Here is a 12546-nt window from a genome sequence, read left to right as displayed (position 1 = left end):
TCTCCGTGAACTGGGCCTAAAGTACTCTATGCTCTACCCTGCAAAACTCCGAGTGGAACATGAGGATCGGACTGCCTTTTTTGACTCTCCTGTGGCCGTGAGTGACTGGCTGGACTCGCTGCCGGACAGAGGTGGCCGTCCTGGGCCCTCTGCGGGCGCCGAAGGTGACGGGTCCCCTTTGGAGTGACTTTTGGTCCTTGATTCTGCCATTTTGCATTGTTCAGATGGGTTTTACTTCTTTTGTTCATTTTGTCTCGCTAGGACCTGTGTGGGGGGCGGGCGGGGACGGGTCCCTTTCCTCCTCCGGGGTCTTTTCGTAGAATGGGGTTAGGAGGGCGACAGGCACACTGCAAGTTGGGGGGGTTTTCTGGCCCGCAGGGGTGCAGGGAGTTGTTTTTGGGGGGGGGGTTGGGGGGAGGGAGGGGTTGTTTTGCTGTGTGTTTTTCGTTTGCAGGGCGAGGTACTGATTTTTGTCCAGATTCGGGAACTGTGCTACTGAATGGGGGGCCTTTGATCTGCTGGAGGGGATGGGGGGGGACGGGTTGAGGCTGATGTCGTGGAACGTCAATGGGTTGGGGGACCGTATCAAACGGGGTGTAGTACTGCAGTATTTGCGCCGTCTGACTCCTGATGTGGTGTTTATCCAGGAGACGCATCTGTTTGGTAATGTTTGTCATGCAATGAACAGGGGGGGATACCGCCTCGTGGCCCATTCTGGTTTCACGACTGGTTCCAGGGGGGTGGGCATTCTCCTGCGATCCTCACTTCCGTTGGATATCACTGGGGTAATCTCGGACGACAGAGGGCGCTATGTGTGTCTGACTGGAAGGTGGGAGGGGCAGCCCCTTTCCTTGGTCTCAGTTTACGTCCCCCCGGGCCTCCAGAACTCCACCTTTGCGGACTTGGGTCGAATGCTGCTTGAACTTCCGGATAGTCTTTTGCTCATGGGCGGGGACTTTAATTCGGTGGTTTCGGGTGACCTGGATCGTCACCCACCCAGGGCCCTCCCCGCTGCCCAGGCATGGCTTGGTGGACTGCTGGAGACCTTCGGTCTGGTAGATAGTTGGAGATTAATGCATCCGACCCAATGTCAGTACACCTTTCACTCTGGGGCGCATGGGAGTCTTTCTAGGTTAGACTATTTCCTTATGCCCGCGGCACAGACTGGTCGGATACGAGAGATTAGGCACCTGGCGCGGGGTATCTCCGATCATTCCCCGCTGTGGTTGCTCTTTGACACCGAGTCGCGGTCTGCAGGGCGGATCGCTCCCATCAACCCGTGGTACCTGCGAGACCCTACGACTCGCGACAGTCTGGTTAAGGCTATGGACCAATACTTCCTTGAAAACGAGGGGTCGGTGTCGTCCGCAAGGTCCCTGTGGGAAGCCTTTAAAACCGTAATCCGCGGACACGCCCTCTCCCAGATAGTGGTGGCTAAGAAGCATAAGAGTGAGGCAGTGGTGAAGCTGGAGACTGACATCTCGGGGCTGGAGTCGGCCTTGGAGACGGGTGTCACTCCGGACGGGCTCCATGCCCTCAGCCTGAAACAGTTTGAATACAGGTCTCTTGTCACTGACGCTGCCAAAACGATGTATAGGGAGCAGCAGGGTCGATTGTATGATGCCGGGGACAAGGCGGGAAAGTTGATTGCGTGGCTGGATAAGAAGGAGAGAGTGAATCGTGTGGTCCCGGAGCTGCGTGTCTCGGATGGAGTGTGTCTGACTGAGCCTGGCGAGATTGTGGAATGTTTTGCTGACCACCTCCGGGCCGTGTACTCCCCGGTGACTGATAGGGACGAGGAAGACTCTTGCCTTCTGCTGAGGGATATTGCTTTGCCCTGCCTGTCCGTCGAAGACCGTGAGCAGCTGGACGCCCCCTTGTCCGTAGATGAAATTGCATCTGCGATTCGGTCCCTTCGTTCGGGCAAGGCGATGGGTCCCAACGGTCTGCCTATTGAATTATATAAGTTGCGCCCGGATAAACTCGCGCCCTTCCTCCGTCGTATGTTTCAGGAGTCCCTTGAGGCAGGCTCCCTGCCTGACGACCAGCGTCTGGCTACGATAGTCGTGATCCCCAAGGACGGTAAGCCACGAGACCGCTGTGCCTCCTATAGGCCTATTTCACTGCTAAACGCAGAGCCTAAAATCCTGGCCAAAGTCCTTGCCAATCGTTTGTTGAGCGTCATCTGCGATCTGATTCATCCTGATCAATGCGGCTTCATCCCTCACCGTAACACCGCTCTTAACTTGCGGCGTCTTCACGGCGCCCTCGCCAGGGCGGCGTACCTCTCCGAACCGGCCGTGCTGGTTTCTTTAGACGCCACGATGGCCTTTGACACCATCGAGTGGCCATTCCTCTGGGCTGTCTTGACCAAATTCGGCTTTGGGGAAGGATTTCTTGGCTGGGTGAAGCTTCTTTACACGGGACCCATGGCTCAGGTGGTGGTTAATGGTCGGGTCTCTCGGCCCTTCGCTCTCGGTAGGGGTACGAGGCAGGGGTGCCCGTTGTCCCCTCTGCTCTTTGCTCTTGCCCTGGAGCCGCTCGCTGCTTGGCTCCGCTGGGAGCCCTCGCTCAGAGGGATCCGGTGGGCCCCGGGCTTCGAGGATCGGGTCTCATTGTATGCAGACGATATTCTCCTGTATCTCACCTCGCCGCGGCAGTCGCTTAATGTTCTCTTTGATGTTCTGACTTCCTTTGGGAGAAATTCGGGTCTAACGATCAACTGGTCTAAATCCTGTGTCTATCCTATCTCCGGCGACCCTCCTCTCTTGCCGCCTCGGCTTCCGATCCAATTATCTCTGTCCGGCTTTAAATACCTGGGAATATACGTCTCGATGGACCCGGTGGCTCGCTATGAGCAGAATCTCCTGCTTCCACTTCGGCGTTTGAGGGAGGACACGGCTCGGTGGTGTAAGCTGCCCTTGTCCCCGCTGGGTCGGGCAGCGCTGTTTAAAATGATGTCCCTTCCCAGATTCCTCTATGCACTTCAGAACTCCTTCGATGTCATTCTTGTGTCCTACTTTCGGGAGGTGGAGAGCCTGCAGAGGAGACTGGTGTGGGACGGACGGGCTCGTATCGCTCTGGCAAAGCTTACTCTCCCCTGGTATGACGGGGGCATCGCGCTTCCCGACATTCGCAGGTATTATTGGGCCTCACAGCTATCGGCCATTAACCATGCCACGTATGCGCCTGGCTTGAATCCGGCGTATGAGATGGATAAATTCCTGCTTCCCGGCGGAAATTATAACAGGGCACTTTACTCCAGCTCGGCTGGACGGACCCTTACGGGCCCTACTAAGATTGCGGTACGGATCTGGAGGGCGGCCAATGTAGCCATGGGCTGGAGTGAGCGATTAACATGTGCTACTCCCCTGTTTGCCTCCGACCGACTGGGAAGCCTCTGGACAACGAAGGGGTTTGAACGTTGGGACACGATTGGTATTAGTAGAGTGGGAGACTTATGGATTAAGGGTGCGGTTAAAACATTCGCGGCGCTCCAGAGCGAATACGAACTTACGGAAAGGGAGTTCTTTCGCTACGCCCAGGTTCGGCATGCCCTGCTCTCTGTTTTTGGGGAGGGGACCAAGATCCCGGCTTCTTCGCCCCTCGAGGACCGCATACTCGATGGTCATGTCCCCGACAGTACTATCTCTTTAATTTATAAAAAACTTATCAATAATCGGGCTGACCTCTTGGTGCGCCTCCGGGAGGCGTGGACGGGGGATGGGGTGGAACTGGACGACGAGGACTGGCAGTCCGCACTGTCGTCCCCCAAGGAAGTGGCCATTCCAGCCCGTCTCCGCCTGGTCCAGCTTAAGATTCTCCACCGGGTGTATGTGACGGGTCCCCGTTTGGTCTCGATGGGATTTTCTGAAGACGGGCTCTGTAAGCGGGGATGTGGGCTCAGTGCCACCTTTCTCCATATCCTTTGGGAGTGCCGTGAGGTGGCTGAATACTGGCGCCGGGTTCATGTGGTCATGGGACAAGTCACCGGGGTTGCGCTGTTGCCAGAGGTGCGTCGCTGTGTCCTGAATGTGTGGGAGCCCAATGATTATAACGCGGCTCAGACTCGGTGGGCGGCCCTGGGGAACATGATTGCCAAGAGAGATATAGCGCAGCTATGGGGTTCCCAGCGGCCTCCCACCGTGTCCGTATGGAAGGAGAACATGGACTGGTGCATGTTCAGGGAGAAGACTGTGTATGTGGCTCGTGGTAAACCGGGGGCATGGGGTAGAATCTGGGGGCAATGGAACGCGTATCGTGGGGGTATCTGTACTCCTCCCCTAGTGGACACCGATATTGCTTTGTCCCCCTGACCCTTGATGGTTCCTTGCGACTTTTGGAATAACCGAATATAGACGTTCCTCTCCCGTGACCCCCCCCCGACCTATCAGTACTCCTTCCTCTTGATAGCTATTTGAAGGTCTGAAGTAGAGTCCCCCGGAGGTAGCCTGACCCACACTTTTTGTCCTTATGCCTCGCCTTTTGTTTTTATTTGTTATTTATGTTAAACCTATGTATCCTGCTTCCCTAGTACTATCCGGAGCCGTGTACGGGACCGGGCCCCGGGAGTCGACTACTGCCTTAAGTACTGTATGATCCTTTCGGAATCTAGCGGCCGGCCCTGGTGGTTGTAGGCCCATGCTTGTAATTGATTTATTGTTCAATAAAATTTTCAAAAAAAAAAAACAATGGCAAATGGCTGTGAGAATATCTAAGAAGCACTAGACCTCTGGGTGCAGATGTGTTTCTTTTCAGCATGTCAAGCCACTGCAAGCATCGATTGACATTTCTCCCAAGCTTGCAAGTCTGTGTTAGGGAGCACTTCACTGAATAAAAGAACCACCTCTGAAGCTCCTAAGGCAGGATTTGATTGAACACATACAAATTCTACTTTTCAGAATACAAAGAGAGCTCTTAAGGCACCACAGATCTTTTTATTACAGCAAAAAAGTAGTTTGTTCTTGTGTGATATGACCCAAAACAACTGGAAAATCTCACCCTGTGGAGGCATTAAGTCCTCTCCGATTCATGGTGATCAACAAGGAGCCTTACTTATGACTACTCCTGCAGCAGTAAGTTATTTGGTTTATTGTCTTCATCCTCATTCCGGGTGGGCTAGCAGTAAGAAATTCCTTTCAAAGGCATTTGAGTCAGCACTAAACATGAACCTTGAGTGCATCTGTGGCTTTGTTTCTTTCTTCATCTCTGACATCTCAATTTTTGCTAATTAGCAGGGCCTACCTCTTCCGCCTGTTTTTAAGATAAGGTCAGTAATAGGTGCGTCTTTGGGGGTCTACACACATATGCCGATAGTGTCTTTCCTCCTCCCAAAAACATTTTGAGTGCCCTATGCTACTAAAAGAGCTGCATGCCGCAGGTGTTGAATGTGTTCTAACAACTACGCTGGGTGCTGTTGAACTTGTAGTTATCAGAACAGTCATGCTTAGGGTCGAAGTCACTAGTGCTGCACCACTGGGGCAGCAGCAGGTCCTGAGGGTGCACAAGATGGTCTGTGTGATGGAATGACTGACAGTATGGCTTGTTAGATTTGTTCTGTTCAAGCCCCAGCAGAAATAGGTAGCTTGCTTAGGTTAAGCCAAGCTTCAGTTTCTCCACTATGAGGGATCAGGTCTGAAGCAAGAACAACAATTTCCTGTATGTCTCCTTTTCTCTTTATGTTCCTGATGAGAAAAATGTTTTATATTTCCTGTGCCCTTTGATCTCCCTAAAGAATACCTCCCAAAGTGCTTATTTGAGTTGCATTTTAGCCAGACTCCTCCTTAAAAGACAGAAACAATGCTGTCCCACACCAGAAAGTATTGCGCCAGAATAAGGGCACTGAGTGCAACCACTGATGACATGGTTTGATCTGAATCAAAAGTAACACATGATGGACGAATGCTGACCAATGCAAACATTCACCCCCAGTCACAAGGATCTGGGCTTAATCCATCGTTCTTTTGCTCACCACGCCACCCCAGTTTGGACCCAGCCATATGCAAATCAGTCTTGACCATGTCCCTCATGGGAACAGTCCACCCTGAACTGCCAAGCCAGGTCCTCCCTGGAGCGGAAACAAGCATCCTGGGACCGGTTTCGGAGCCTCACCCCTCATCAGCCAGGCTAGCTTGAATCCAGTGGCGCACGTCTGGGCATACCCTTCCCACTTAGGGTGACAAAAGCAAAAGGAACACATGATGGACGGAATGCTGAACAATGCAAACATTCACCCCCAGTCACAAGGATCTGGGTTTAATCCATCGTTGTTTTGCTGACCACACCACCACAGTTTGGTCTCATCTGAGGCATCACCAACAACTGTAATGTAGGTCTGTAACCAACAAAGACATTTTTTGCACATGGCTGAAAGACTGAAGGCTTGGGAAGGGACATTTTTTTAACAAAAAAAGGGATTTGACAGGAAACCCATACAATAATAAGAGAAGACCCAGCAGCTCCAGATGGACTGAACGTTAGGAAACCGAATGTTTATTTCCTTAGAGATTTTGCAAATCCACAGCAGAGGCTGCATGACTGAGTCAGCCCTAAATTGCTGCCACTGACCTGAGACACTGCCAATCACATCTTGGCTCAGCCCACAGGAGCATTTTAGTCTCACTGACACGCTCTTGTGTATCTGGATGTACTCTTCTTCCTACGGTGTCACCACCGGAATGCAAGGAGCAGCTGCTGCTGTTCAGTGATCCTGGTCGCTCCTTCTCATGCTTCTTCTGAACCGCTGCTAAGAAGCATTGTCAAAGTAAACAACACTGGCTCATAACTCACAATGCAAATCAAAATGCAAACCAGACATATTGGCTTGATGATTGCTAGTTAGGACAGGGCCCTTGACGACCTTGTTCAGCAACAATTTTACTCCTTTAAATCCTGTTCTACTATGCTTCCTGGATTACATTACAGACTGCAATTGTTCCTAAGAAATACAAGATTAAAGTTTGTTATCAACTGATCTTTATATACTATGTTTGTGGGTGCTAATTCACATCTAGAGTACTTTAAATGGGCAAAAGTTTAGCTCAGTCATGTTCCATTATGAATTGGGCTAGAAGAAAATAGAGAGCACAATAAGAACAGTTTGCGATCATTTCTCCTGTGATTGCTCTAAATACATATTAGCTTCCAGCACCAAAACACTTTTCTAAGGGATGAGAATAATTAGCTTTTGAATTGAATGAAACAATCCTTACCCCTCTCGCTGTTTGTCCATCCAAAATTTACAGCTCTTCATCACAAAGTCACAGCCCTTATCTCTTCCCCAATCAAGTTTTTCCGCCATACTATAATTGGCTTTGTACCACCTGAAACAATATTTTCAAACAAACATTGCTACTGAGACACGCCTTCAATACAGTTAGAATAAGACATTCACACTGAGCATATAACTACCTACCTACAACACTAGCTCATAAGAATGCACAGCTAGAGTGACAAGTACATCTTGTTATACAGAGACAACCATCATGATTGGGTTTCACTCATGCCCACGATTAGATGCAGGTAGTAGCTTTCAGGTGCTATGTTAGTTTTAGTTAGAAAATACACAAAGGAAAGGTGTTTCTTCTCACTCCAGGGTTTAAGACAGAAACTTTGCAAACAGTTATGAAAGATACCATAGCAAGACAAACCTAGTTAAAAGAACACAATATCCTCTAAAAGCATGAAGTCTTCAGTGTCACAGTCTTCAAATAGGCTGTTAAAAGATAACTGTTCATTGCTTCATGAAATGTGGCTGATCTGCTGCAATATTGAAACAATGAGAAATGACTCGTCATCCCTTCCAGTAAATGTGCCGCATGAAATGCATCTTGCCTGCTGCAATGTTGACATAACGAGAAATGTCCACGTTTAGTAATCCTTACCGACTGTTATGTTCCAAGAAACATGGGTTACATTACAACTCATCTGCTACTGGGGCCTGAAAAGCTATCCTGCTTTGGTTCTGCTGTCTGTGTCAAATCTTATTTTTTTAAATTATTTTTTTTTTTTTAAATAGTTTTGCATAGTGTAGACTTGTCGCACAAGTTACTTACCTTTGGTAACAATATATCTGTAAGAGACATTAGTTAGTGAGATTCCTTACCTTAGAATTACCCCCAGGCGTCAGACTGGATCCGGAAAGTTTGTCAGCAGTACCCCTGCACGTCGGTAGGTGGCGTTGTGCGACTCCGCATCCGTCGTAGGCGTTGTGATAGCCGGGATGATGTCGCTGCAGCTACTTAGATGCCGCCCTCATGCGCGGACGTCAGTTCTGTACACGACTTTCTGTGCCAGGAACGCAGAGCCATGCACGATACTGACCACTGGTGCATTGAAACTAGGGCCCTGAAAGGGATGACCTTAACCCTAGAAATCAGTTCGCAGAACGTGGAGGCTGGGTGGGGCGGTAAGGAATCTATCACTAACTAATGTCTCTTACAGATATATCGTTACCGAAGGAAAGTAACTTGTGCATCTGAAAGAGACACGTTAGTGATAGATTCCTTACCTTAGAATAGATACCCCAGCAATCTAGATCACACCAGAAAGTCACGGAGAACAGAACGCCCAAAGAAGCAGTCTCTCCGGACTTGGCTATCAAGGCGATAATGCTTAGTAAAAGTGTGCTGCGATGCCCACCCGTGGCTGCCTGACAGATGTCTTGCAGGGAGACACCACGTCCGAATGCAGTAGTAGCTGCTGTTGCCCTGGTGGAATGGGCCCGCAGCCCCACGGAGGCTCCTTTTTAGCCAGAGAATAACAGGCTTTTATACACAAGACGACCCAGCGGGAGATTGTTCTCTTGTGTACAGCCTGACCTTTCTTGGGGCCTACATAGCCAACAAAGAGCTGGTCATCCACCTGGAATTGTAGTGTGAGATTAAGGTAAAACAAGAGCGCACGGTTTGGGTCCAGACGGTGGAGCCTCTCTTCCTCTCTGGAAGGGTGCGGAGGCGGAAAGAAAGTGGGCAAGGTGATAGTTTGCCCTATATGGAAGGCAAAAAGGCCCTTTGGCAAAAAGGAAGGACGAGTGCGGAGCACAACCTTGTCCGAATGAACAGACAGAAAGGGAGGTTTACAGAAAAGAGCATGGAGCTCACTCATGCGCCTAGCGGAGATGATGGAAACCAGGAAAGCAGTCTTTAAGGTTAGTAAACAAAGAGGACAGTTGTGAAGCGGCCCAAAGGGAGAGCACATCAAATAGGTAAGAACAAGATTCAAGTCCCACTGCGGCATCACAAAAGGAATAGGAGGGAAACGGTGAGTAATCTATTTACAACAGGGGATATGAAAAGAGAGGGCTGATCAGGGAGCCTGAGAAAGGCTGAAATCGCAGAATGGTAGCCCTTAATAGTGCCCAGAGCAGGGCCATGCCGGGCCATATAAAGAAGGAACAAAAGGACTTCTGAAAGAGGGGCAGAAAGAGGATCCACAGACTTTGCTGGGCACCATGCCACAAATTTGTTCCACCTGCAGGCGTATACCGATTTAGTGGAGGGACGCCTGGCTGCCAGAATGACATCACAGACTTCAGGAGGCAAGTGAAATGGAATCAACTGTCGCCGCTCAATCTCCACGCAAGGAGGTGGAGGACCGTCCCCTGCTGCTGCGACAGAAGATCCTCCCGAAGAGGCAGTCGGATCGGGGAATCCACGCTCATACTGATTAGCTCGGGATACCAAACTCTTCGAGCCCCGTTTGGGGCCACAAGAATGACTTGGGCCCGGTCGCGCCTGATCATCTTCAGCACTCTTGGTAGAAGTGGTATGGAAGGAAAGGCGTACAATAGACCGCAACTCCACTCGTGACGAAAAGCGTCGCCGAGCGAGTGCCGCCATGGAAATTCCAACGCGCAGAACTGCTGACATTGCGCGTTCTCTTCAGTGGCAAATATATCTAACCAAGGCTCTACCCACTGTTGAAAGAGACCTTGCGCCACCTCAGAGTGAAGACGCCATTCGTGATCCATCATGCACCGGAGGCTGAGTTTGTCCGCCCTGGCGTTCAAAGAACCTGCCAATTCCAGTGGAGCGGGAGGAGAGGCTCATCTAGCTTCCCCCGGAGGGGGGGGGGGGGGGGTACACGCAGGGACTGGGGATGGATCTGTCCGGCTTATGCTCATACACGCTATCGTTGGTTGGATACAGTATGGTGCGGTCGGGGGGAGGGAGCTGGGAGGTGGGGGGGAAGAGTTGGGGAGTTGGTTTTCATCTGAAATGCATTCCAAGTATCCTATTATGATAAAACTGTCAATGTCATGATTAGTGTGCTGCTTGGGCCGATACCTCTGGGGATACAGGGGCCGTCAATTTATGTGTTTGTTGACTAATAAAAACAATTTTCAAAACAAAAAAAAGAACCTGCCAAGTGTTGAACCACCAAAGAAATGTTTTGATGTTCCAGCCATGTCCAAAGACGCAGAGCCTCCTGATATAGGGTCCACGGCCCCACCCCGCCTTGCTTGTTACAGTACCACATGGCAGTGGTGTTGTCTGTGAACACCTGCACTACTCTCCCCTTGACAGAGGGAAGGAATGCCTTTAGTGCAAGTAGGATTGCCCGGAGCTCCAGAAGGTTGATATGGAGGTTGGACTCCGTTGGAGACCAGAGGTCTCTGACCTCCGCCTCTCCCATGTGGCCGCACCATCCCAGAAGGGACGCATCTGTAACCACTGTGTGCTCTGGTTGGGGAAGGGAGAGCGATCTGCCGCTGACCCAATGCTGGTTCGTGAGCCACCACTGCAATTGTCGTGCAGTGTCCTCCGAGATCTGGACGTACTCGGACAGGTTCCCCTGATGCTGCACCCACTGGAACTTCAGGTCCCACTGCAGAGCCCGCATATGCCATCTGGCATATTGGTCAGCAGGATGCAGGAGGCCATGAGGCCCAGCAGCCTCAAGGTCATCCTGACCGAAACCCAGGACAAGGGCCGAAAAATCTGAATCATAGCCCGAATGTCCCGGACTCGCTGATCGGGAGGATAAACCCGAAACCGTGCCGTGTCCAGAACCGCTCCGATAAAGAGGAGCTTCTGAGAGGGAATCAGGTGCGACTTCGGCACGTTGAGGGAGAACCCCAGCAAATGCAGGAGGTCGGCCGTAGTCTGGAGGTGGGAGACGACTGCCTGGGGCGAGCCCGCCTTTAACAACCAGTCGTCGAGATAGTGGAAGACTGAAACCCCTGATCTGCACAGATGAGCTGCGACCACCGCCATCACTTTTGTGAACACCCGAGGGGCGCTGGTAAGGCCAAAAGGGAGCAACGTGAACTGAAAGTGCTCGTGGCCTACCGTGAACTGCAGGTAATGCCGGAGGGCGATATGAAAGTAAGCGTCCTGCAAGTCCAGCGCTACCAACCAGTCTTGCGAGTCTAGGGCATACAAGACCTGAGCAACTGTGAGCATTTTAGACTTCCCCTTCCGGAGGAAGCTATTGACGTTCCGAAGGTCTACGATAGGACGCAGGCCCTTGTTCTTCTTTGGAACCAGGAAGTAGTGGGAATAACAACCAAGACCCACTTCTGGCATCTGAACACGCTCAATGGCCCCCTTGGCCAAGAGGGCCTCAGCTTTCTGCTGGAGAAGTGTCAAGTGATCTCCCGACATGCGGTGGAACTGTGTTGGCATGGCTGGAGGAGTAGTCTCGAAGGGGAGGGAGTAGCCCCTTCGGACTATCTGTAAAACCCACCTGTCCGAAGTGAAGGTGCGCCAGTGAGGGAGGTGATGGCGATTCCTGCCGCCTACTGGTGTTTGATGGGCCTGAAACACCGGACTAGGAAGGTTTGGAGGCAGTGGTGGCAGGGGTGGTGGTGGTGGACTGACCCACCCGCTGGCCCCGTGACCCACCTCGGCGGGTCTCACCTCCGTGGCTGTGCAGAGACTGCTGCTGCGCAGGCCTGTGGCTCTGAAACAAACGTGTTTGGGCGCCCCTTCTGTGGCCACGAAAGGAGCGAAAAGCAGAAGACGAAGAAGTGCTCGTGGCCGAAAGGCCCTGGGACTTGGCCGTAGCCAGTGAGCCCTTAAAGTGCTCCAACGCACTATTTGCCTTGTCTCCAAAAAGGCGAGGGCCATCAAAAGGCATGTCCATCAGAGTGTTATGGACATCTTCTGAAAAGCCAGTTGTCCACAGCCAGGCGTGACAGCGTAGCGTCACTGTCGTGGAAATCGCTCTGCCCAGCGAGTCAGCGGTGTCAAGACCACAACGAATCGTGAACTTGGCTGCATCCCTCCCTTCAGCAATAGCTTTGGAGAGCACCGTCCGGGCCTCCTCCGGACACTGAGACAGCACCTGTGCCACCGTATCCCACAAAGAGTGGGAATAACAGCCCAAGAGGCAAGCGGTGTTCACAGACCGCAACCCTGAACTGGCGGAAGAGAAAGGAATATGCTACTTACCAGTATGCATCTGTTCTTGGCATGTAGAGCTGCAGATCTATACACTGTGCATAGCTCGCCATCTGGTGTTGGGCCCGGATGTTTGCAGTTTGTTTTTCCACTTGGAAAGTCTTTGGAAGTCACGAGTTCGGTGACTCCCCCTCTGGTTCGT

General features: G+C 51.4%; 1 protein-coding gene across 1 annotated transcript in view; it reads right to left on the bottom strand.

Moving 5' to 3' along the window:
• The window catches only part of LMLN (leishmanolysin like peptidase), a 431292-nt gene that overhangs the window by 94704 nt on the left and 324042 nt on the right, over positions 1-12546 (bottom strand). The window contains exon 12 of the mRNA XM_085647501.1: positions 7212-7322. Within this exon, the coding sequence (XP_085503627.1) occupies positions 7212-7322 (111 nt within the window). The remainder of the gene's footprint in view (positions 1-7211; positions 7323-12546) is intronic.

The sequence above is a fragment of the Triturus cristatus genome, chromosome 3_2 (genome assembly GCF_964204655.1).
Source record: "Triturus cristatus chromosome 3_2, aTriCri1.1, whole genome shotgun sequence".
Taxonomy (NCBI): domain Eukaryota; kingdom Metazoa; phylum Chordata; class Amphibia; order Caudata; family Salamandridae; genus Triturus; species Triturus cristatus.
The sequence above is the reverse complement of the archived record's forward strand: the minus strand, read 5'-3'. Positions and strand labels throughout refer to the sequence as shown.